At 42.2% G+C, this 25,464-nt stretch overlaps 2 protein-coding genes across 5 annotated transcripts in view; both read left to right on the top strand.

Moving 5' to 3' along the window:
• The window catches only part of LOC121201144 (dynamin binding protein), a 41,140-nt gene extending 21,363 nt beyond the window's left edge, over positions 1-19,777 (top strand). The window contains exons 1-14 of one of the 4 annotated variants that reach the window (XM_041066818.1): positions 459-2,407; positions 12,195-12,412; positions 12,520-12,619; positions 13,070-13,217; positions 14,523-14,540; positions 15,480-15,679; positions 15,832-15,962; positions 16,097-16,201; positions 16,294-16,422; positions 16,535-16,867; positions 17,065-17,256; positions 17,371-17,569; positions 17,680-18,356; positions 18,782-19,777. In XM_041066818.1, the coding sequence (XP_040922752.1) occupies positions 655-2,407; positions 12,195-12,412; positions 12,520-12,619; positions 13,070-13,217; positions 14,523-14,540; positions 15,480-15,679; positions 15,832-15,962; positions 16,097-16,201; positions 16,294-16,422; positions 16,535-16,867; positions 17,065-17,256; positions 17,371-17,569; positions 17,680-18,356; positions 18,782-18,967 (4,389 nt within the window). In that variant the 5' untranslated portion in view covers positions 459-654 and the 3' untranslated portion in view covers positions 18,968-19,777. Of the gene's footprint in view, positions 1-458; positions 2,408-12,194; positions 12,413-12,519; positions 12,620-13,069; positions 13,218-14,522; positions 14,541-15,479; positions 15,680-15,831; positions 15,963-16,096; positions 16,202-16,293; positions 16,423-16,534; positions 16,871-17,064; positions 17,257-17,370; positions 17,570-17,679; positions 18,357-18,781 lie in introns of those variants that run through there. The other 3 variants (XM_041066817.1, XM_041066816.1, XM_041066815.1) reach the window with 3 other exon arrangements.
• A 956-nt stretch (positions 19,778-20,733) lies between these two features.
• Positions 20,734-25,125, top strand: LOC121201573 (hyaluronan-binding protein 2-like). Its single transcript, XM_041067460.1, has 13 exons — positions 20,734-20,820; positions 20,958-20,985; positions 21,097-21,207; positions 21,461-21,568; positions 21,957-22,073; positions 22,227-22,343; positions 22,451-22,622; positions 22,823-22,914; positions 23,228-23,489; positions 23,610-23,752; positions 23,874-24,011; positions 24,382-24,527; positions 24,634-25,125. The coding sequence occupies exons 1-13, from the start codon at positions 20,734-20,736 to the stop codon at positions 24,802-24,804; spliced, it is 1,692 nt and encodes a 563-aa protein (XP_040923394.1). The 3' UTR covers positions 24,805-25,125.
• Positions 25,126-25,464: the final 339 nt, after the last annotated feature.

Genomic DNA, 25,464 nt, shown 5'->3' with positions numbered 1-25,464 from the left:
ATTGAAAGTTAGAATGTGAAAGTTAGAGCTGGTTGTGTACACGGACAGGAATCAGTAGAATCAGTGCATCATTGTGACTGCAGCCAGCATTAATCACCTGGTGAACACAGCAGTGAAATCCACAGGAAAGTGCAAAAACAAAGCAAACAGGATATAAGGAAGGATGGAGGATTGTTCATGGCGGTGAAAAAAAAAAAAAAAAACATTTGGTGCCAAAGTGAAGTGAAGTGAGTTCCCATCCTCCATCAAAGAAAATCTCTAGGCAGACTGTTTTCCTGCAAACAGAGGTACTAGCCAATTGAAACAATGGGAGGGGCTGTTGGGCTAATCCTCCACTCATGTGACTCCACTGAATCATTAACCTAAAGAGGCCCCTCCTTCAATAACCCTACCCCCCTTCTCCTTCTACGATTCGCTGAGATGGCTGCGGGGAGGGTACGATTCAGTTACACTGAGGGCTGGGAGGTGCTTGGGCCAGGCAGTCCTGCTGAGGCAGTAGAGAGGAGACAGAAAACAAGTGGGAGAGTTACAGACAATATGCCTGACAGGTGGAGTCTCCCACAGCGCTTTGTTATGGAATGCAGGACTTTGGAAAAAGAGAGTAAACAAGAAACTGAATCAGCACTGGGTGGGCTGATTTAAACTGCAAGAGCCATGAAGAGCCCGGTGGTTTATAGCAAGCCAGTCATGTTTAGTCCAGTGGATTGGAATTATGCAGCTGGTGCCCCAATAAGGAGAGGGAAGAGCGTGGAGGAGCTTGGGGATGCTGGCTGGGCCAGGGAGAGGGAGAGGATGGCCCATTTGCAGCAGATACAACAACTACATCAACTGCAGCTTCAGCAGCAACAGGTTGGATATCCTGGGTTTGGAGTAGTTCCTCCTGGCCAGCCACAGAGACCAGTCATGGTAGCAGGTCCTGGTGACCCACTTCTAGCTCCTGGCTGCCCAGTGCCAGTACATGGCGGCATGATGGTGCCTGTTGGTGGGCCAGTGCCACCTCCAGTGCATGTGCCAGCTCCATGGCCAGTACAATGGGGGGAGGCCCAAATTAGACAGGGCAATGTCTGCCAACAACCCAGCTGGGAATATGATGACAGCCACAAGGCAGCTTTAAAAGACGGGAGGCCTCAAGGCCAGGACGTTTACTTCCACCCTGGCTCAGAGGATGGTCACCTAGACGTGAGGATATCAGAATGGAAAGGCAAGCATTGTTTCTACCAGGGCCCAGAGGATTACAGCCACGAGGACTACAGCAGAGTGCCACAAGAGAAAGACAATAATGACTTCAGAGCTCAAGACAGGTACGGTATGTTGGATGAGGACATAAGAAGAAGGGAAGATTGTGTCAGAGAAAATGACTACAACTCTGAGCGTCGTGACTATAGGAGTCACAGAGACTTGGAGGAGTATGATCATAAAGGAAGATACAAGTACAGGGATCATTATGACAGGAAGTACAATGAACGCTACGATGACAGAGAGCAGCAATGTTATGACAGCAGGAGATACCGAAAACGTGATCTCAGAGAACATGACAGTTACAACAGTGAGTATGAAGACTACCGTGATCATAAAGACACCTATGCTCGCAGAGACAATTACAGGGACAGTGATCACTACTACGACCGTGACAGGGACTATTATGACTCTAAAGAGAGTCATCGCTACAGAGAAAAGGAATACTACCAACGTAGAGATGATGACCACTACTATGATGAGAGAAAACGTAGAGACCACTACTACGACCGGCGTGCAGAGGATCGATATGACCACAGAGAAGATACAAGCAAAGACAGGGATGGCTATAATCGAAGGGGTGAGGAAACTTACACTAGTAAAGGAAGGGGCCAGTATGACTCTGAAGTCGAACACAGTGGTTATAAGGAGAGGGACCACTATAACAGGTACAAGGATACAGGTGATGACAGGAGAGATGAGCACTATGACCACAGACGGAGGGACAACTACAAAGCAAGGGAGCACTATGAGCGAAGGGATGTGGACCACTACGACCATGTGAATGCAGACCGCTATGAATCCAGAGGAGAAGAGGAACGTTCTCACCACAAGTTCCGAGACAGATACAGAGATTTACGCTCCTTATCCGTAGATTCACGATATGAGGAATACCCTAAAAAAGATCGCAAGACCCACTGTGAGGAATGGGTTGAGCAGCAGAACCAAAAGCTGGTGCTCAGGGAGATGCACTCTTTTGAGGATCCCGTTGTATACCGGCACAATGACGAGCAGGAAAAGGGATATGAGTCAAGTGCTGGGAGCGTGGGCTCAAAACGGGGTCGCAAGCCTGTTTATGTGGGCTCACTAGATCGTAACAGCTTCTACAGGAAGACAGCTCCAAGCTCCCTGCGAAAGTCCCAGTTCGCTACCGCCAGGAGACAAAAACAAGGTAAACACGGATATTGTCATGTGAGAGAAGGTACTCCACTTGAGGTATTTGCACAGCATGAGGTACTTATGTCTATGTGATCATTTCTCAGTCTAACTACTAGTGGGAGGGTTCATACCACTCTACAATCCATCAACAGTAAGATGAAAAGCTCAGCTATAATACAGCTTCACTAAACAGATCTTGAAAAACAAAGGAGGACACATTGTTTGAAAGTGCTCTTGCTATTCCCAGCCCCTGTAGATTAAACAGGGTGGAGAGGTCGACGGTGTTTGGTGTCTCATTTCTTATCATTGGTGACCTCCAGAGATGCTTTTCTAATCAATGCTGGGGGCTTCAAAGTGCTGACAAGCCAGATTCACCTCCTCAGAAAGTGTGTGCTGAAACCTGTCTGTGTATGTGCGTGTTTGTGTGGGTGTGTGTGTGTGTCACTATCACCTGTCTCACAAGAAAGTGAGCTGTCAGGTGCTCGTAGGCGAAAAAACCTGCAGAACAGGTTTTGTTGGTTCTTGGTTGTTGTTGCCTCTGTCACTGTCACCATCTGTAGGTTTTCCTAGTTGCTGCCATATTCTGCACCACTGATGTTATGTGCAACCATAACTAGTCTGTTCAGTTCTTGTGTGAATTAAAGGCCTGTCTTTTATTGTCTTGGTTGTTTTCCTCAGACAGGGAAACACTTTTAAACTTACTCTATAAAGAAGGGACTGAAGTGGCTTTAAAGTATATTTTGTATACAAACCATATTTCTGTTTACTATATACATTTCAGCCTAAATGTTACAAAACCATTTAAGTTACCATGTGCTGCAGACAGTGAATTTATGTTTGTTATTTTAGCCAAACTTTAGACTTACTGACTGTGAGACATGTCTTAAAATAAAGTGAGGGAAAGGCACAACTTAATCAAACCATACAATCTAGGGCTGGGTGTAATTTGAAAATGTTTGGTCTTGCAGCCGATGTGATACTTGAGTTTCGGTAGAAGTAGGGAAACAAAACTTTGTCATTTTAGCACCTTTAGGGGAAGCTAATACATATTCATGTCCCTACTTTTGGGGGGGGGGGGGGGGGGGGGGGGCATGAATATGTATTAACTCCCATTTAATTAAGAAAAACCAAACTTCAATGCATCAGTGTCAAATGAAGAACTTTGCCTAAATAAAATACTTATATATATAAGGCTAAGCATCAGACCAAGCATTTGATTTTAACTTTCAATACTTGCTACAGACATTACAGATATTGTGGCTGGTACTAGAAAAATATCAAGGTTAAATGCCCAGCCTCCCCCTCCCGACGTGCAAGTGTGTTTCATGAGGAATTGAAGAAAGAGAGAGCACTCCTTTGGCTCACTTTATTGTCTCTGTGAAGAAGCAGGTGGTGCCCCTCGACCCCTCCCCCAGTCACCTAGAAACTTACACACACACACACACACACACTCCAAGTATTAATCCCTAGCGTCAGCATGGTGAGTGGATGGCGGGGGTCTGTCTGGTGCCAGGCGGTGGCCAGCACTTGCCTGACTCCTTCACTGCAGGGCTAGACTGATACTCAATGTGTGTGTATGTGTGTGTGTTGCAGAGGCCCTCGGAGGCTTATTTGAGAGATGACGCCATTTTTCAAAACACACACACATGCACGCTTACAGCCGCAGTGTCTTGTCATCCGTTAATCTTGTTAAACTGTTTCAGCTCGGTCAGGGGTTTGCCCTCAGTAAAGCATTTGATTGCAGGGCTAAAAACATTAGACCATCTTGTTGCAGCGCTTACTGAGCTTAGATTGTGAGACACTGACATTGAGGTGATGGCCAAGGCTTTTTGAGGTGGACCTTAAGCATGCGTAAGGGCCTTTGTTCTCTGTAATCCATCATTAGATATTAGACCTCTCTCTGGCCCTAAAAAAATAAAAAATAAACAGTATTTCAGCTGCCATACATATAGCTATTACAGTTGTAGATCTGGTTATAATTTGTATCTGTGTGTGCATGTGCTGCTGATACAGACTGACATTGTAAGTATATCCAAAGAGAGCAACATAATTGGCAAAATGTTAAACAAATTAAACTATTAAAGAATCCCTGTGGGTTTGGTTTTACGGTTGCACTTTTGAACTTCTAAAAAAAAAATCTCTTTCTGATGCATGTGCAGTGTTTGAGTGTCTGTGAGTGAGTAATATGTCGTCATCCAGCTATGATCAGGCGGCGTATGCTGTGTTGTCCTCTGTAATCCTTGAGCGGTCACTACCATTGGTGAGTGTGGAGGGGGGGCTAGGAGTTAAGACAGAAAATCTTTGGACAAGATTTCAAATCGTCTGACAACATCGCTCTAAAGACGTCTTATCTCACTGCTGGCAGGGAAAAAAGTCAGCATAGCAAAAAATGATTGAGCTCACTAGTCCAAAAGTCTGCATGAGTCACACTGACTTGCTGTGTATACTTTTCTTATCGGTTTATCCTCCTTATATGTTTTTTTTTTTTTTTTTGTAGCTTAATTATGTCATTCAAGCCTCTTCATTTATTTCTGCAAGTGTCAGTGTTGAAGATTTCCATTTCCAGTGTAATTCATTAATAATTTATTATTAACATTTCCTAGGCTATTGCTGACTTTCACAACAGTCCTAATCTTATCATAGTGGAAGAAGCTTTGACACACTTCATAAGGAGTTTTTATACCCTCTATACACAGTAACTGCAGAATATCAGAGTTCAAAACTCCTTCATGCTTTAGGTCCAGGTTAGAGGACGCTACTGGCGCCTGCATAAGTAATAGGACTGATGTTATCTGCACTTTTTCACACGAAAGTATGGGAAAAGATCTTTGACCTGGTGGCTTTTCCCTTTGCTCTTTATAAGGCCACGTCCTTACAGCCAGTGTATGTGGTTGTCAGATCTCATGTGAGTGTGAAATAGTTGTATTCAGATGCAGTTTAGCTCTAAAGCGCGGCTGAAAGCGCGACCAAACTGGACAAGTAGTGGTTTAACAGCCACTCTCTTCTGCACACTCGGTGCCTTTCAGATGAATGTGTTGGTTTTTTTTTTTTTTTGTTGTTGTTGTAATTAAGCTCCATTAACTCAGAGAGAAACTACCATTCCATCAGAGCTGTTCCCCCAGTTTTTGTCAGTAAGTATTTGTCTGTGACAAACATCCGTTGCTGGTGCGTCACAGTCCAATAAACAAATGTAAACAAATACACCTGTTCACATGTTAATTTTTAGGTAAAGGCTACCACATGTTATAGTTTACAAACTGTCAATGTGGTTCCAGATGTAGATCTTCCTCATTGTGACATTAGCTTAGGGGACTAATTTACTTACATGCTCACACATACAGTGATTATTTTACTGTCCTCTGCGGTAAAATAATAAAGACTCAACCGTTACTAAATAAGGGCATCAGTGTCAAACAGTAGCAGTGTGAGCAGAGCCACAGTACAGCAACATCAATGTAGCATTTCTCTTAGATTTACCTGTTCTATTTCCAGTGTACCATCCGAAATATTAGAAGGTGTTTACATTAAGATGTTCACCTTCTTTTTCTGCAATAATAATAATAACATTTTATGTCAGGTTGTGTTTTGAGTAATATAAAGAAATCACTTTTGTCACCAAGCCATTTTTGTGTTTAGAGTGTTCTGCCGAGAACACTCATTCTCTTATTTACTTGTGGGAAAACTCGTAAGACCCCAAGGCAGATCTTTGTCTTTACCTGTCCTACAACAAGCAACAGATATAATCCTGAAAGTTAGTCATCTTAACATCTCGAGGCAGTTCTCACATACAGCTTGTACTGAAGGAAACAAGTTTCCCCACACAAAGAAACTAAAGGTTATAGTCTCTTAGGAAGTAGTTCTCTGACGATGCAAACTTTCCATATAAACACAAGAAAACATAATATAATTTACTGTTTCTCCTCAGCACTTGGATCTTTGACTATTTATGAATATTTTGGATAGTTTTATTTTACTATACTATTTTGGTACTGTGTATCACTGAAGCACCTGTGAGACCCAGTAGAATCACTGTCCTCTTCTTTTCCATTAGCTTGAAGACAGTAGAGCCTTTTCAGTTGAATGGGCCCCTCACTTAATGGTTTTTGGTTCCTCGTAAAGCTCTCTCTGCACATATGCAAAACGGATGGTCTCTTGAAGTAATTGGACATTGTTCGTTATAGAAATGAGACAAAATGAGAAATTCCATGGAAGCCAGAGATCACAGGGTTCGTCTTATTTACCATGCAACATTGTACAACTTATTTATTCAAATTGCTAATTAGATTTTAGCCTTGTCCACCTGAAAACAAGCAGGAGTTGTACGTCTTGGTGCCTGAAAGTAGACTCTAAACACAGGATTAAGTCTGGAGAAAGATCACATTCTTAATGTTACATGTATCTGTACATGACATGCTTTTTTTTTAATGACTTGTGTGGTTTAAATGGAGGCTGTAATTACCAGGAACACCCAACAATGGTACATAGAGGTTACTGTGAGATTTTGCCAGGAGCAGGAATGTGACCTTTTGACATTTGACCCTAAAAGAGATAAAACAGGAAGCTATGTCACTGAATAAACTCCTCTATGTCCATCTTTTAAATGACGTTCTACATGGTGCTACAGTGGGTGGTAAAAATCTCAACAAAAGGACAGGGATATAGCTAAATAAAATTGGGGGTTTTTTTTTGTTTCTGTAGAGAAATTTATTTGGAGTTGAGATTTACACAAACACTTTGGTGCCTTGTCCCTGAAACACAGAGTTAATGTGTGAAAGTGCCACAGTTTGAGGCGCTGTAATGGTCTTGCTAATATTTACACTGCCTGTGCTGACATTGTTTTCTTATGCCAGTTAGCAGCGTCAGGGATTTTTTTTTTTTTTTTCTTTTACACTTCCAGTATTAATTGCAAGTTATGGCTCGTTGCAGGTTGCAGAGTCTGGTGGCTTGTATGAACTTATTCTCAAGTAGCTTTGTGTCCCAGTTGAGCACCCACACACACACAGACACACACATATTCACATACTCAGATGCATACACACACATTCACATACAGAGTTGCACATGTGATCCTTTCAGCACAGCCACTCCCTGCTCTCCAAAACTTGGCTTAATATGAGGAGGGCCCCTGCTATTCTTGTTGCCCTGGCGACTGTGCATTCTGCTGTGAACTTTGGAGCCGAAAACACACAGCACTGATTGTGTCTGACCTTAGCGCGCTCTGTGCAGGGCAAACTTTTGACTTTGCTGGCTGTGGAGTTCAGAGAAGTAATACTTGAAAACTGGTTTTGCCGCAGTTGTGCAACGAAGTAACAGACAGACTTCAAAAGAGAGCAGTCTTTGAAAGACAAGAAAAGAAAGATATTTTTGAGTTTACTTGGATGGTTTTGTAGATCACACACACATAAATAAATATATAGTTGAAAATTCAGGGGTATATGTTGAATCTAAGCATCATAATTTTGATAGATTTCAGCCTGTCAGAGGAGGGGAGCGTGGTCAGGTGCCAGCAGATTGTGAAACATGAAACAGTGTCATCACAGAACTGGACCTGAGGGGACTGGACATATCTGGACGACTTAGCATGTTAAAGTATCTAAATGTGAGTTCATGTCCGTCAGAAAAACAGCATTAGAAATTAAAGGAGGCATTACAAGAGAGGTCATTCCCTGTGTTTTCCACCACAAAAACTAAAGATGTGAACATCAGACATCAACGTGTGTATTCAGGACACATAAATAACTACAACACAGCAAAGATCTTTGTCCTGACACATGCACACTATTCTCCCACAATGTGCAAGGGAAATGGAGGAGCTGCTCACAGCTGGAAAAAATAAATAACTTGTGAGTGGTGGTGAAACAGCTTAAAAGTTATGGAAAACAAAAGTATTAAATCCTAGGAAAAGCATCATCTTGTCTCCTTTTGAAGTTTAATTGGCAGTAGCCAAAGTATGTGCGTATTTTTATATACTACCTATTAACACAACTGCATATACTATACTATACTGTGTAGGTTAGTATATAGTTTAGATTTGGGACACTGCATTTTGAAGCAGGACCCGTTCTCTGTGTAAGAACAAAGCACAGTCCAACTCCAGGTTTTAACGTCTGCCAGAGTGGTCGTCCTCCCTAGTGTGTGTGTGTGTGTGTGTGTGTGTGTGTGTGTGTGTGTGTGTGTGTGTGTGTGTGTGTGTGTGTGTGTGTGTGTGTGTGTGTGTGTGTGTGTGTATGTGTGTGTCTCTGTTTGTGTGTCTATCATGGTGGGTTCCCATCCATTCTCATGGTAATTGGAGCTCAGGAATGGAGTTTTTGCAGCGGGACACGCAGTCCTCCACAAGCCTCAGGAGCTGGACCTCAGACTGACAATGGACTATCTTAGAATGGATGGCGTTGTTTGAACCACCATGTGTGTGCGTGTGTGGGGGGGCGTGCTTGTTTTTGAAGTAGTTTGAAGAAAGTTGCAAGCAGCAGGTGGGTGACGCCTCATCAGCTTCTCCTCTCTCCTCTTTGCTCTCTTTTTTGTCTGCGTACGAGGTTGTGAAAACCTCGGAGGGACGGCATCAGTGAATTCCAGGGAATATAAGTTTGTTTTGTGTTCTCTCGGCTGAGATTTGAGGAGTGTTGACAAAGGACTGGAAAGTTAAATCTGAATCTAAATTATTTTATTGCCCATCCAACATGTGACAGCCAGGAATGAATCTCACAAACACTCCAGTCACAATCTCACTAATGTTTTTTTTTTAAAAACCTTTCGTTCTGACTGAGGTGTCATTTGTTTGCTGGATCTGATGTCCAGTAATTTGTTTTTGTTAAACTCTCGATGACCTGTGTTAACATATCAGCTGTGAGTGTTACTGTAGTCACCCTGGGTGTCTGAAGATAGAAGGTGCGGCGTATTAGGAGATGATTTCTGGCTTGCGTCATTTTATATTGCCATTAAATACACTCCCTGTTGTGACAGACCCAGATAACCAGATATTCAGTCTACTGTGTATACTGTGTATTAACTATGAGCTTAGTGTGGAACATGATTCATAAGGGATGAGAATAAAGAACTGGTTCCAACTTGAACCATTTACAAATGGTCTGATTCCTGTTAAGTGTTCAGGATCTTTTTCCAAGACGTTTACTGAGTTCTCTGGATAACTTTACTGAGTAAATCCAAACATTGCCAAATATGAAACATGGTGTAAAAAGATCTGTTCCAGGTTTTACTCTGTAAAGAAAGAAGACACTGAGTGAAGGGAGGGAATTAAATGAGTACAGTCCCTGCCTTCATTAACCCATATAATCCACAACCCTTGTATATTTCAAGAGATTTTTCTCCCAATCTCTTTGTTTTATTTTCCAAACTGTCTGATGTGTAACCAGGTCAGGGTTTGAATGCAACTCATTTATTAACCCTCATGCTGCTGAATTTCCACACAGACACCCACAGCCCCCTGCAGAGTCATGGCCCCCTCTTTCCCACTCGTCTAGAGGTTTTCTCCCCATAAAGACTCGATCATACGACACTGGCACACTGGTTAGTGATCAACAGGTGTTTAAAAACAGACCCCAGGTATAGAGTAATGAAGTGACGGCTGACATCAAAATGAAAATGTATCAGTTATAGGAAAATGTACTGGCCTAAGTTCAGCTTAGTGCTGTTCTGGTTTTAAAGACTAAAGAAAGATCCCCAACAGTTGGTGTCACTTGTTATTGTATTTATTGTAAATAATAATTCAGAGATTGCTTTATTTTCCCTGGAGGAGAAACACTTTGGCTAGTAGAATCTGCTGGCCTCATACCATAATGAAGTTTTCAGCAGCAGGTTGTTCATTGAGTGATTAGTCTCTGTGATTGTTGGCGTTTGCTCAGTCACAGGTTAGTGATTCAGTGATACTAAGTGGTTGTTATAAGGGTGTTGGCTTGGTGCTGTCTGAGTGACGTCTAACTTTTTTTATTTCCTTCAGTTTCAGTAGTCAGATATAAAATATGTAGTAATTCATTCTCAGTCGCACACTAATGAATAGTTTTCTTTACATTAGATTGAATGAATGAAGTGAATTGTACTTTAACTCTTTCATGCTTCTTGTTGTGTGTGTGTGCGTTTGTTCAGTGTATCCTCAGAACAAAGAAAAGTGGAATTCCACACAAGTGGGTCAAAATGTGGTCATGCAGCTTCGTAGGTTGGTTATGATGGAAATGACCACGTATTTAAGCGTGTGAAGTGGAGCACATGATGTGGTTGTGTGTGTATATATATGTGTGTGTGTGCATGTATATAGAAGATCAAACGTGGGAATGAGCCGATTGATTCCAATTAAATTTGGAGTCTTTTGTTTTCGGCCTCTCTTTGTATTGTGCTGCCGTTTTGACTTTTCAAACCCATTAGTGAGCTACTTTCTCACCAGAGGGGAAATGCTCGAGTGCGGGGCAGTTGGCAGAGCAGCAGTGATGGATGCTGCAGGGATACATGGTGCAGGCGATGAGAAAAGCTCCTTTGAGTTGAGCTTTAGCCAAGTCACGTGAAGAGAGTGAGAGAGAGAGGGAGAGGTCAGGGTCTGAGGGAGACAAATGGCAGGTGACCAAGGATCAGACGAACACTTACTCCTGTTCAGGAAATGTAATAAATGCATTTTGAAAATTTTGTCTAAAAATATAAAAAGCTTTGCAGTTAAGTTTTGAAAGGTCTTAGCTTTGATTCTTAGTCAGTATTCCCTTGTGAAACGGGTTAAATTGTCAGTGGAAACACTTTGTTATTGATTTTGTGTGATTTTGTGTAAAATTGTAAAGTTGTAGCAGTCTGGTTGTGTGTTGGCGAATTCCTGCATGGGGTAAATGAGGGTAAGCAGAGTTAACGTCATTAGCCTTCAACGACATATGTTCAACGGTGACGCCACCCTCATCTCATCCATCAACACAACACAGCACAGGCTGAGATATTAAAGATACCTGTACTGAAACATACACAACCTGTCACTGCAGCAGCTCCACAGATTTATTTGTGGAGGGGGAAAAACAGGGCAAATTTTCTCTTATACTGTATTTTTACCTCTACCTAAGTAAAGGCTTTGAATACTTCCTTTATCACTGATGTTAAAATGTGCAAATACACGCATCAGGTGTACGAAGTCCATGTGCTACACACACATGTCCCGTGTCTCTGTCATCACTCACGAGCGCTGTGGTCTCTCCTCCCTCAGTCCCTCTCTAACTGCCTCTTCTTTAATGTCTGTCCGGGTCCCTGAGAGCCTGTATGTCTGTAGTTGCTGTCACAGGCCATTGTGCCACACACAAAGGGTCCGAGTCCACTCTAATTTTGGGTCCATTCATAAAAAGCATCGGTGCGTGAACCAGGCTCTCCCTCCAGTCCCGGGGACCCCCAGAGATCGGCCCTCCGCGAGTGATAGCAGAGACATTGATCAAAAGCTAGTCAGACAAGACGAAGAGTAAAAGGCGGGCCGGGTGGGTGGGCAGGAGTACGTTTTGTTACAATGACTGAGGACATGGGCTGGGAAAGGTTTCTCTCAGCTGAACTGAGTATAATCCTTTTTTTGCTACAACAAGCTTTTTGTCAATGCGAGTTTCATGGCAATTAATGAGCAGAAACTGCACATTCATGAGAGGAATTCATATATTTGTCTTAAATACTGTTTAGTCAAAAACATTACAATGCATTATATTTGAAAATGGTGTTTAATAGGACTTGGTAAAAGAGAAGTAGCTGTAATATTCATTGATACTGATTGGTCTCACAGCTACAGCTACTTGTTTGTTTGGATGAAGCCAAATTTGTGTCCCTTCTCCTCGCTGCAGAAATGACACTCCTGTCGACACAACCCAAACCCCTGGACTCCACCCCAACGTCGGACTCTACCCCCACCGCTGGCACGGGCGCCACCGAGGACCCGGAGCTGAGGATGCTGGAGAAGAGATCGAAGGTCATCGAGGAGCTACTGCAGACAGAGAAGGACTACATCAAAGACCTGCAGATGTGTGACATTGAAATCATCAGGCCGCTGCAGAAGAAGCAGGTAAAAATACTGAAACATTGCACAGTTGAAGGCCTGTTTATCAGTTAACAGCACAGAGGAGGGACTTTTATCATTGTTTTGACTCTTTCTATCGTCCTTTCCTGAAGGTGAAGAACGTGGACTTTGAGGGGCTCTTTGGCAACATCAGCTCTGTGATGGACTTGTCACAGCGCCTGTTGGAATCACTGCAGGAGACAGACTCTATTGGTGAGGAGCTACTTTTCAAAATACTTGTGTCATATGAAGTTATTGTTTTACCAACAGTCCAATCAGACAGCTTCTTTCAGTTTGCTGCGCTTTGTAACGTATTCGTGTTTCAACCATAAACTGTCATGCACTCAGATTTTATTGGCCAAATAAGACCTTGAGCGGACTTTGAAAATAGCCACCATTAGAAGAAGTAAAAGTGAAAGGATGATAATGTGAAGTATTGTGTGATTACTCAATGATTTATTGTTTCCAGTAGATAGATGGAAAAAAAATCAGTAATCACATGTGTGTTTTTAATTCTTAGGTTACATTGGTATTAACCCCCAAACAATTCTGATTTCTGTCTTAATGGACACAACTTTTTTGTTTGTCGTGAAAAAAGAATCTTTTGTCCTTTCCTGTTTAAACGAGCACACGGCCTTATGTTTGTGCACCCCGTCCTCTCAGGAAATGTATTTCTGGACTTCAAAACCGAGCTGGAGGAGGTTTACAAGATCTACTGCCAGAACCATGATGATGCCATCTCTCTGCTGGAGAGCTACGAGAAAGACGAAAACATCCAGCAGCACGTCTTGGAGTGTCTGGAGCGACTGAGGTGAGTCACTGAAAACCAAAAAGTCTGAAAAGTTTAACTCACTAGTTTTAGTTCTAGAGTTCAGCTTTGACCTGTTTGTGTGAAGCTGAAGTTTAAAAAAAAACCTTTGCATGTGAGTGATCAAATATGTGCATGTTCGCGTGTACCAGCATGAAAACAAAGCAAGAGTGGCCACTAATGCAAAGTTTAAGTAAAACATTAACTGTAAAAAGCTCATCGTTGCATTGTTTGAGTTTAGTTATTGAAAGCAAAGAGAAATGTATTGTTACAGCATGTTACATGACACTCTTTCAAAATATAACTGGATCTGCACATTTTGAACTGTGATATTTTGCTGTAGTGAAATAATTTTTCCCATTTTAGGCATTTAGATTTTCTTTCCTCCCAGTTTAGATTCTGAAAAAGCCATGTTGTTATGGAGCTCAAGGTGACTGTACTGGTTTCCTGTCACTTGTAATTGATTCATAACAGGGTTTGTTTTCTTTTTTGCAGACTTTGAACTTTAATGTGTGGGCAAGTTAAGAGAGGGAAGTACCGTAAAGTAAATCTTTAAACAGAAGAAATACGTTTTGGGTCTGGATCATATTCTGTACAGAAACCGTAACCTGCCTCCTGCTCTGTACATGCTCTATCTCATAATGTTTCTGTAGCTCAGAAATGTGGAGCAGTTAAAGAATGTGCCCTTCCTGGTTTCACCTGTCTAGTTTCACCATCAGTGACTCAAACACTTGAGTCGATGCTGTTGCAGGTTTGTTAGACCGGAAGCTTTAGGGGAAAAAAGGGCGGTGGTTCCAAGAACAATTCTGTGTAAACAAAAAGAAACGGAGAATTTACAGCTCACTGACACACTGACAGTCCTCTGTTGTCGATTCTTTTTTCTTTTGAGATACAGTTTTTCTAGTCATTTTATAAATTTGTAAAGTTGGCAGCCTCACTAGGGCCATGAAAGTCTTTTGTGCAGTGTGTGTGCGTGTGTTGCAACCTATTCAGCTTTGAAAAGGTCACATGCTCTGTCACCTTCTAGAAACTACATGCTTTACTGCCACTCTGGGCCTCTGTCCAAGTTTAAGAGAAAATTCACACAACAGAACCATAACAACCATGAGTGCCGTTACCGTTTTACTGACTTTTCAAAGTCCAAGTGAAATTCTGAGGATTTTAGTGGATCTTGGCAACATGTCCTTATAGAATTTTTTTTTTTTTTTTTTTTTTTTAGTTCTTCAGAATTTTAAGGTTTCAGGTCATGGGTTTATAAATCCTGTTTCTGTTATCTTTCTATCCCTTTTCCATTCTTCCCCTCAACAGGGCCATATATCGAGAGTGGTAAGTCTCCATAACGAGGGTTGTCATGATTTCCAGCATGAGAATCATTTTGACCGCATGCCTTCTGCTCACTAACCCTCATGGAAATGACCTCTGTGTGTGTGTGTGTGTGTGTGTCTTTGTGATAGCTAAAAACTAAAGTGTGCTGAGTGTGGAAGGCTCTAAAAACATTTGTGCTGGTCTTTATTGGGACATTTAATATTCCTTCCCTGGATTGAGATGTGGACTCATTCATATTCTATTTTTTGTGTCTGCATGTGCATGTGTGTATTGTGTACTGTTGTTGTGAAGAGAAATATTCAACATGTCCATGAATATCTTCCCTTCCTACATGGATAAGCAAAGTCATTGTTGATCCTGTGAAACATATTTAATGCCACCTACTGGACTAAGACAGCAACAGCAGTTTAGAGCAGCAGGTGTAGTCGACTTTTTTTTGAGAAAAGAGTATCTTTATCCTTATTTTACCCATAGCAAAAAATCACCTTGTAATAGGAAACAATTTTTCTTTCAGATTAAATTAATTGACTTTCATCAAATTACATTTTGGCTCTGAATAACCAAATTATAGAGCTGAATGTTTTTTCCAGTTCTTAAATGAAGTTGCTCAGGTTTGTTGTTAAGCTGTGTGAGCTGTTTGTCCTCTAGACTGCATTAAAACTAAGCAGATCAATATTGTTGAACATATTGTGCCTTCAGTGTTCTGTATTGTCTCCCAAAAACTATATTTGTCATCATCAGTATATGCATATATACATATGCATATGTGATGATGTTGCATTATCATTGGAGCGCATAAGACAAGTTACATGAACATGGGAAGAAACATTAGGCATAACTGTGGCAGCAACACTGACTGTGTGAGAGACTCTCATTCTTAGCATATTCTCATTTTTCCTTTCAGCCTAACTCTTTCTGCCGTCTCCAACTCTCTTTCAGGGGTAAAACAAATTACATCAACCTCGGCTCTTTCCTGATCAAGCCGGTGCAGCGGGTGATGCGTTACCCACTGTTGCTGATGGAGCTGCTGGGGGCCACACCAGAGAGCCACCACGACCGCCCCCAGCTGACTCAGGCTCTGCAAGCCGTCAAGGAGATCAACGTAAACATCAACGAATACAAGCGCAGGAAGGACCTCGGTAAAGATCCCTTCTGTTCTTGCTGTTTTTCTGTTGTATACAAAATGCGTGACCCTGCATCATGGCTCAGATGCAGTTCTGGCAGCCTCAGTCAGGTTTTTCAGTATAAAGACTGGGTTTCCTGTCTCAAGTTTTCCCTCTGCTGTCCACAGTGGTGAAGTACAGGAAGGGGGATGAGGACACATTCATTGACAAGATCTCTAAGCTGAGCATGCACTCCATTATCAAAAAATCCAACCGAGTCAGCAGCCACCTCAAGCACCTCACAGGAATTTCACCCCAGGTACGTCACTGCTCCGAGCTAAGGTCTTAACCCAAGTGAAATTTCACTTTACGGTTAAGGGAAGACTACCTGAGCCTCGTGACAGAAAACATGTCGACTCTAACCTCTGTCTTCATCTTCTGTCTTTTTCCCAGATTAAAGATGAGGCATTTGACGAGGCGGAGAAGAAGTTCAGGCTGCAGGAGAGACTGATCAAGTCTTTTATCAGGGACATTTCCTTGTACCTGCAACATATCAGGGTAGGAGCCCATTACTACAATCACAGAAAAACTCTAACATCTCTTTGTGATACATCTTGCATTGTGACTGATTCTAAAATACATTTGTTCAGGAATCAGCATCGGTGAAGGTCTTGGCAGCCATCAGTTTCTGTGACATCTACACAGAGCGCAGTGTGCTGGACCCCGAGCGCTTCCAGAGAGCTCACCGCTGCATCAGCGACAAACAGTTTACACAATTTGTAAGTCCCTGTCTTCTGTTTAGACTCACTTAGTTGCTGTGTATGTGCATTGGGAATGACCTCTGATCGCATCAAATTGTCTGTCAACTCCCTCCCCTCGTCGTCTGAGCAGAAGGAGCGCACAGAGGCCTTAGTCATCAACCCGCTCACCCAGCTCCTCCTCATGTTCGCTGGGCCTCACAAACTCATCCAAAAGCGCTTTGACAAGCTGCTGGACTACGACAACTGCAAGGAGCGAGCCGACCGCCTCAAGGACCGCCGAGTACAGGAGGAGCTGCAGGTGGCTCGCAACAACTACGAGGCGCTCAACGCCCAGCTTCTCGATGAGCTCCCCAAGTTCCACAGCGCAGCAGAGGAATTGTTTACGGGCTGCGTGAGGGCCTTCGCTCAAGCTCAGAAGGACTTCATGAAGACGACACTGGGAGAACTGAAGCCTCTTCTACAGGTTGTGAGTGTGTCTTTGTTTTTGGCGGATTCAAAGGCAATGGGCAGCTAAAATGTGACATTTTCTTCATGAATATTTGTGTTTACACTATACATGTTAATAAATTTCACAAGTCCATTTCCAATGCAGTTGTACTTGTTTCTTCATTCTTCATTCTTCTATTGATGCAGATTTTTTTTCTTTACCCAAATCTCCAGTTTTCTAACAAAGTTGGCACAGAGGGAAACCTCGTTGCACAGTTCCAAGAAGAGTACGCTCGAGTTCTCCAGCTTCTGCAGAGCTTTAGCTTCTGCCCGGAGAACCTGCCTCCAGCCACCACCACCACAAAAAAGCCCTTTGAGAAGAAGACTCTGGAGAAGCAGACCTCTAAAAAGCAGCTGCAGGGAGCTGTGAGTTTAACTGTCATTTAACTCTCATCTCATTTCTGTTTTAAGAAATAATCCACAATGAGTTTCACTGCTGTAACGCGATCTAACCGTGAGTCTTGCCCTTATCGCTTTCAGCCAAACTTCATCATGCAGACAGAGGAGCACCGTGCTGGACTTCTGGTACGATACGGCCCTGAGAAACTTTTCCAGGCTGAGCGGAACTTTAATGCTGCCCAGGATCTGGATGTCTCTATACAAGAGGGAGATCTTGTGGGTGTAATCAAGCAGCAGGACCCCATGGGTAGCCACAACCGATGGCTAATTGATAATGGAGGTAGGTAATTTGTATTCTAAGGCCTTAACCAGTCAGCCACATAGTTTTATGTCTGAGCCTCTCACAGTGGAAAACATGGTGCAGCAATAAAATATTTTCTTTTTTTGCAGTCACCAAAGGTTTTGTGTACAGCTCCTTCCTCAAACCTTACAACCCACGTAGAAGCCAGTCAGACGTTTCCATCGAGAGCCAATCATCCAATGAGTCAGGCTACGGGGGCTCCTCCCCTGTCTTCTCCCGCCAGAACAGCAACAGCACGCTGACCTTTAACCAGGAAACAGCCACCGTCAGCTTTTCCACATCGCAGCCCCAGAGCCATTCGTCGCCACACCCGTCGCTGGACTCGGCCTCATCTCGCAGGAGTCACCACAGAGACGCAACCTTTGACTCTGCCAGTCAAAGCAACTCCATAAACTCCTCACCCCGAAATCGCTCAAACCGAAGGGAATTTTCAGATCAAACACTCAGAAACTCCCCTAGTCACAGAGACACTGAACCTTCATACCGACACTCAGGCAATCACAGAGACTCGTATGACACGAGTTATGCAAGTTCGAGCAGCCACAAGGAGATGTCAGACCTCTCGGAGACGGACTCTTCTTCTTCCCACAGAAACAATCACTCACAGCGGTATGGACACACAGATAAATCCTATAGTTCATACCAGTGGAGAAATGGAGATAATGGTGGCCAAAAGAAGTCTACTTACTCCAGAGATGAGTACATTGAGCCGGAGCCAGAACCAGAACCGGAGCCGGAGCATGAGAGTGAATTGGATGGTCATCAGGTGAGATTTAGTTTGACTGCTGAGATATATTATCATATATTATGATATGACATTTACCCAACCAAAACTTCTATTTGGAAAAAAAGCTTTTTAAATTATTTATTTTGTTTGCAGAAAAATTAAATAATCATTGTGAAAATTGTTCTGATGAATTGTGCAATGCTGTCTGTCACAGTGCTGTCACTGCCAGACTGCAGTGAGAAAACTCTGTCCAGCGCCCAGAAGCAGACAGACAAAATTAGCAACTAGCATGTGAGCATAGTGGAGCATTTAGGACCTGGTGGAGATCAAAAACAGACCTAAAATGAGTGTGAACATTGGACATAAATTCATTAGGGGGCTAGAAAACACGAGTCCTAATCAATGTTAATGTTGCAATGTGTCTGCCAGATCTTTAAACACAATTTTTTTTATTTTTTTTCCAGATTTACTACGCCCTCTACTCCTTCAATGCCCGTTGCGCCAATGAACTGAGCATCTCAGCCAATCAGCGGCTGCGGATACTGGAGTTCCAGGACATGAATGGCAACAGCGAGTGGTGGCTGGGGGAGGCCGGAGGCCGACGAGGTTACGTGCCTTCCAACTACATCCGCAAGTCAGAATATACATGAACATGTGGATGATACCTGAGACTGCACTTTGACCTTAAGAAGGATCACTCAGCGAGCAGACAGAACAAAAGACAAACAAGCATGTTTGCGCGGTGACTTATTTTTCATGTTATCATGGAGTTTGATAGTGAGAGGGACTGACTTGCTGCTGACTCACCTCCTGAAAGTTTTCACTATATGCCTATATTTATAGACTTTTTAAGATTTTTTTTTTTACTTATTGGAAACTGCACCCTACCCCCTCTTGTTTCCAGTGAAAAACCTGTGAATTGCACCAGATTTTTTTTTTATTTACTCTGGAGCTGAAGACAATGAGTTGTATGTTTAAGAGCGCAGTCTTTAAGGTTAGCACATTGGGAGATTGCGATGGAAATGTGAAGGTTTTGGGTTCAAATTACTTCCTATAAAACAAACATCAAGTGATATGTGCACAGACTGACCTAAACACTGTGTTAATGACTTTTTTTTCTTCATGTGGTTTATTACATTACTAGAATGATGCATGAATATTAGGTGCATTTACACCATACTGTTAAACAATCAAAGTTTGAGGCACTTACGATGATTATCCACTGGTTACGAGTTTGAAGTGTCTGTGGAGCCATCAACATGAAGTTGCAGTGTTGTATAATATTAATATTGACTATTTGAAATAAGACCAAGGACAAAGTTGAGTGGCATATGAAATACAGTTTACAAGAACTTCCCTTGAACTTTCTGAATAAATTTTTAACTGGGTTGATACTGTGTAAACAGATGATGACCCATTTTACCTGCAAGAAGAGGTTAACGGGGGAGACAGGGAGAGAGAGAGAGAGAGAGAGAGAGAGAGAGAGAGAGAAAGACTGTGGTCTGATCATAACTGATTTCTCCACATGCTCCCCATGTACATTATATATAGTGCTGTACAGTGCAAATACACTATTGCACCGACTGTAAAGTGATCACTGTTTGAATAAAAAAACAGCCCAGCTGACAAATATTGACGGAGTCTGAAAGAATTTCTTTTTGTTCGCTTGTTTTTCCTTTGTAATATCAAAGATCAGTGTTAGCACATTGTATTGATGACAGACCACACTGTGATGTAGTCTGCCATAAATGTGCTTTATCTCCCACCAGAGCATGCACTCACCACACAGACAGACTTTTCAAATCAATCTACTCTTAAAACTGTAGCCATTCAACAAAAATGCAAACTTCACTACAAAATTACTTTTATATTTAATGATTTAAGGGATATTATTTTAGCATTTTACTGCAGCCATTTAGAAGAATATGTACAGCTAAATATAGAACAACAATGTTTTGCAGCATGTTGCAAGTCTCCTCTTGCATGTTGAGAAACCTCGGGTCACTCAGTGATGTTTACCAAAAACCTGATAACTACAAACTGATCTTAAAGATTTGAAGGAGAACTTTACACATGTCAATTTTTTAAGACGCACCAACTATGACAACTGTGTAGTTTTGCATTTTGTTGTTTTTATTTTTGAAATTAGTTAAATATTTTTTATGGTTAATGGTAGCTACCTTCTTACTGATTTTGCTTTTGATAACCTCAAAAGACATAAAGGTTACAGGGCAAAAAAAAAAAAAAAAAAAAAAAAAAAGACGGAGTAAGGCATGACATGGAGCTCCTGTCCAATCAATGCAGAGCACTAATGATTAACGGGTGGGAGGAGGGTTTTGGGGTCCTCCTGTTTGAGGGGGGATTATTTAGGACTGTCTGAGAGAAAAACAAACCATAGACTTATTCTGGTCCCATCATGGCCAGAGTCTGCATCCACCAGGTCTGCTTAGTAGCTTTACTCTCAGTGCTGTGGTCTCTCACTGCGTTTGGACAGGACTTTTTTGTAAGTATGCACATACTATGAACGCAGTCTGCCTGAAACATGGAATCTGAGCATTTCTTAAAATTTTGGAAGGGACACAAAACTTCAGAGAAAAACTGAGTCAAGGTGATTATGTATTTATTTTAATTTTGTTGCAGGTAATCACTGAAACAGATGACACTGAGGGTAAAGCCACTTTCTACTTTACTTAAACTTCAACTTTACAGTAAATCAAACTTTGACTTCATTATTTGATAATGTTTGTTTAATGTTTGAATGTCTCTCGTTTCCTCACAGCTTATGAATATGAATATGATTATGATCTTCCCACTGAAATCCCAGCAGAGAATGGTGATTTCACTCCAAATGACTACAGTGACTGGGTGTATGAACTGATGGATCTCACAAGTAAATGACATCTCATGTTTCCCCCTAAACCAGGAACAGTTAGGGTCTGATTACTTGAAATTACTGACTTTATATGGTAGTTTGACTCAGATATCTCCTCAATCTTAAGATGTATTGATCAAGACATTCTCTGATGCAGGTACAATCTATTGCACTGCTTGTGACTGGGTCTTTGTGTTGAGGGTAAAACTACACATGAGGTCTTCGTGTTAATAGATGTTAAGTAATTCCACACAATTCTGTCCTCATTTAGATGAGTGTGATCCAAACCCATGTTTGAACGGAGGTGCCTGTGACACCACTTTTGGGGGCTTCATATGCGTGTGCCCTGAGCCTTACACAGGAAAGAGGTGCCAGACAAGTAAGGCTATATTTGTTCATTGATGTGACTCAGAGAAAGATTTGATCAAACATTTGAGACAGTAATGTGTACAGGTACCAAAAATTACAAACCATGAGACTAAACCACTTAACTCTGTGTAAAGTAGTTAAAAGTACCTTCACACTACAACAATAAAACACTGCTTCAGCATCGTTACTTATGTACAGTTTTGAAGAGGTATTTTTACATGGCTGTATTGGTAGGTAAAGGTTTTAGAACTTTGACTGCTTTCCACTAATCTGTCTGTTGACTGAATGAGGCATCAGTCACAGTTTTTGAAGATCAGAGTTTAATCTTGTAATTTTTAATTACAAGATTAAAATGAATAGAGACTAAATGGAATGATTGTACCTTGTGTTTTGTTCAGAGAAAGATGTTTGCAAGAACGTGTATTGCGGCCATGGAAGCTGTGTTTACACATCCACTGCTCCATTCTACGAGTGCAAGTGCAAGCATCCGTACAAACCTCCCAACTGCAAGAAAGGTCTGCTTTTTATTTTTATGGAAAAAAATGTCTTGAGTCATTAACATGATTTTACAGACTTTCTACTTTATTTTAATTTGATTCCTAATTATTTTAAACTTTCACAGCATCTTGTTACAATAAAGACTCTGATTTTCTTGCCTGTGTTCACAGCTTCTCCCTGCAGGCCCAACCCCTGTCAGAATGGCGGCTCCTGTAAGAGGGGCGCCAAACGTTTCTCCTTCCAGTGTTCTTGCACTGATAGATACACTGGGAAATTCTGTGAAGTTGGTAAATACAAGACTCTCACTGTCCTAAACAGAAAACCACCCTGTAAAAACATCTTTTTCATCTTCTAAGAACCCCGATCAAAATTCAACAGCCAACTGTGCTTGTAGGACCAAATGACTGTTACCAAGACAACGGAGAGTTGTACCGCGGCCATGTGAGCGTAACAGTTGAAGGGGAGGAGTGTCTGGACTGGGATTCCTATTTCATCCTGCAGAATGGAGGAGACCCCTTTAATGATTATGCAGGCTATGATGGACTCGGACCACACAATTATTGCAGGTGAGAAGGCACACTCACAAAGAGTTACTGAGTTATCAGTAGTTGCTTTATTTAAGTTAATAAATCTTTAGAAATGCTTAACATAATATGCAATAGTCTGTTAAAATGCACGCTAGGTTCGGAGATATAAAAATATAATTTTATAAATGTTCTGGTATGGAGCTTTTTAATCCTTGTATTGAAATCTTTCTGTGTTGAAGGAACCCTGATGGAGATGATCAGCCCTGGTGCTTCATTAACAAAAATGGTAAACTGAAGTGGAACTATTGTAACGTCAGGAAGTGTTCTGCAGGTAAAACACACACTCACGTGCACACACACACGCACACGTGCACACACACGCACACATGCACGTGCACGTTCGCGCACCCACCCCCACCCACACACCCCCACACCCACCCACACCCACACCCACACCCACACCCCCCCACACCCACACCCACACCCCTCCACCCATACCCCCACACCCCCACCCCCAAACCCCCACACCCCCACACCCCCACGCAACCCCCCACACCCACACAACCCCCCCCCCACACACACACACCCCAACACCCACACACACCCTACTGCTCTCATTTGATCGTTTTAAGTTTCTCTCCCAGCTCCAGCTACGCCACCAACTATCCCTGAAGTAGATCCAACTCCAGTCAAGGAGAACGTGCCCACTGGTCAGTTCTCCCAGTGTGGGAGGCCGCAGCCCGGCCGCACTGCCAGGATCTTTGGAGGGAAGAAGTCTCTTCCCGGGGCTCATCCTTGGCAGGTTTCCCTGCAGACCAGAACAAAAGGCTCCTCTGGGCCCTTTAGCCACATCTGTGGTGGCATTCTCCTCGAGTCCTGCTGGGTTCTCACTGCTGCACACTGCATGTAAGCTCCAGTATCTGAGTTGTTTTGGTACATGCAAGTAATTTCAGCATTGTTTGATGTGGACTTGTGCATAGACACAGTCTTAATTTAAGTTTCTTGTGGGACGGTTTGTTTGTCTAGTAAAAGCGGACTGGAAATGCAGGTGGTGCTGGGAGGAGTGGACATAGAGAAGGAAGAGGTATATGATCAGGTCATTCCTGTGGAGAAGGCCTTTGTACATGAGGAGTACAAAGAGAGCCCATTCGCTCTTCATAATGATGTTGGTGAGGTGCTACTGTGTGTCATTAATTCTAAGCATGAACATAAATATGGACTGATTCTGTACCTTGATAGATTGAATGACAGAGATGGTATTTTTCTTTGCTTTGTGCCTGTCCTGTGCAGCCATGCTTCAGCTGAAAGTCATGGACTCACCCTACTGTGCCAAAGAAACCCGCTTTGTAAAGACAGCCTGTCTCCCAGACCAGCCCTTCAGCAGCGGGACGGAGTGTGTGATCTCAGGATGGGGTGTGACTGAAACACGTAAGTATCTTTTCAATCTGCACTGTCACCTGTAGGCCGCACGTGATCAATCTGAGTCAATGGGGTCAGTGATTGTAAACTGATAGTTAGTATTTAGCCAAAGGGAATTCATATTTGAGTTGAAATAAAATGGTGGATTATCCAGGATAAGTAGTTTTAAGAAAAAAAAAAAAAAAAAAAAACAGCACAGGGAAAAGTTTAAACCAATAAAATGGATAATGTTTTGAACTTTGGCAGCTCATGGATTTTCATCCAGTTCACCTAAGCCTATATCACGCATTTACATCGGAAAACAGGGTAATGTCATTTCACTTATACATTTCAAAGTCTGTCATTTGAGCTTTTCAGTTAGAGCTTTTCTCTTTTTCAGAGAAGTACGGTTCCAACCAGCTCCTAGATGCCCGCGTTCTCCTAATCTCTCAGGAGAAATGTAAAGCTCCTCATGTGTATGGAGACTCTCTGGATGACAGCATGTTCTGTGCAGGCAACATGAAAGGAGGCGTTGACTCCTGCCAGGTCTGTGCATGTGCATGACTGTTTGCTTTTCTAAGTTGGAGAGATGTGATTGTTCCTTTGACAGTAGAATAAGAACAGTTATTAAACCTCCCCTCCGTCCCTGCAGGGTGACTCTGGTGGCCCTCTGGTGTGTGAGCGTAACGGGACCCACTATGTTGTTGGTGTGGTGAGTTGGGGCGACGGCTGTGGTAAGAAGTACAAGCCTGGTGTCTACAGCAACGTCCGCAGATTTGTTGACTGGATCGCTTATCATTTACTCTTATCACGTGGCACATGAGCATGTGGCCATTGCCTCTGTGATGTCCTGTCTGCATAAAAATCATTTCGAGTTCTCACTCCATCGCCAGAATGAGTGTCAAATAAGTGACACAATACCTCATTTATATATTCCTGCTTTAACTCATGTATACCTCACTGTGGCATAAGTACATTAGTGTTCCCTTGTTCAATAAAGATGACTGTGAAAGGATTTCTGAGTGAATCCCTGAATCCAGCACGTCAATAATTTGTTAATCTTGAGTTCATATTAAAAAAAGGGTAGGTATACTGTATGATCACTGTGATAGCTAGTTTTACTGGTTTTGTTAATTTTAACTGAAATGCCACAAAATAAAACATTTTTTATGTTGTTTTTTTGTTTTGTTTTGTTTTGTTTTGTTTTGTTTTGTTTTGTTTTGTTTTGTTTTGTTTTGTTTTGTTTTGTTTTGTTTTGTTTTGTTTTGTTTTGTTTTGTTTTGTTTTGTTTTGGTTTGGTTTGTTTTGGTTTGTTTTGGTTTGGTTTGGGTTTTTTTGACATTTCACAGCATTCGACATTAAAAATGGGAATTTGAAATGAAAACAGTCTTCTAGCATCATGATCTTGAGACATTTTAAAAACCCCAAGAAAGTGTCATGACCAGGGAGCCAGGAACACGAGGGAAGAGAGGACCAAATGCAG

This window comes from Toxotes jaculatrix, chromosome 21 (genome assembly GCF_017976425.1).
Source record: "Toxotes jaculatrix isolate fToxJac2 chromosome 21, fToxJac2.pri, whole genome shotgun sequence".
NCBI lineage: Eukaryota > Metazoa > Chordata > Actinopteri > Toxotidae > Toxotes > Toxotes jaculatrix.
This window is presented reverse-complemented; position numbering and strand designations above follow the sequence as displayed.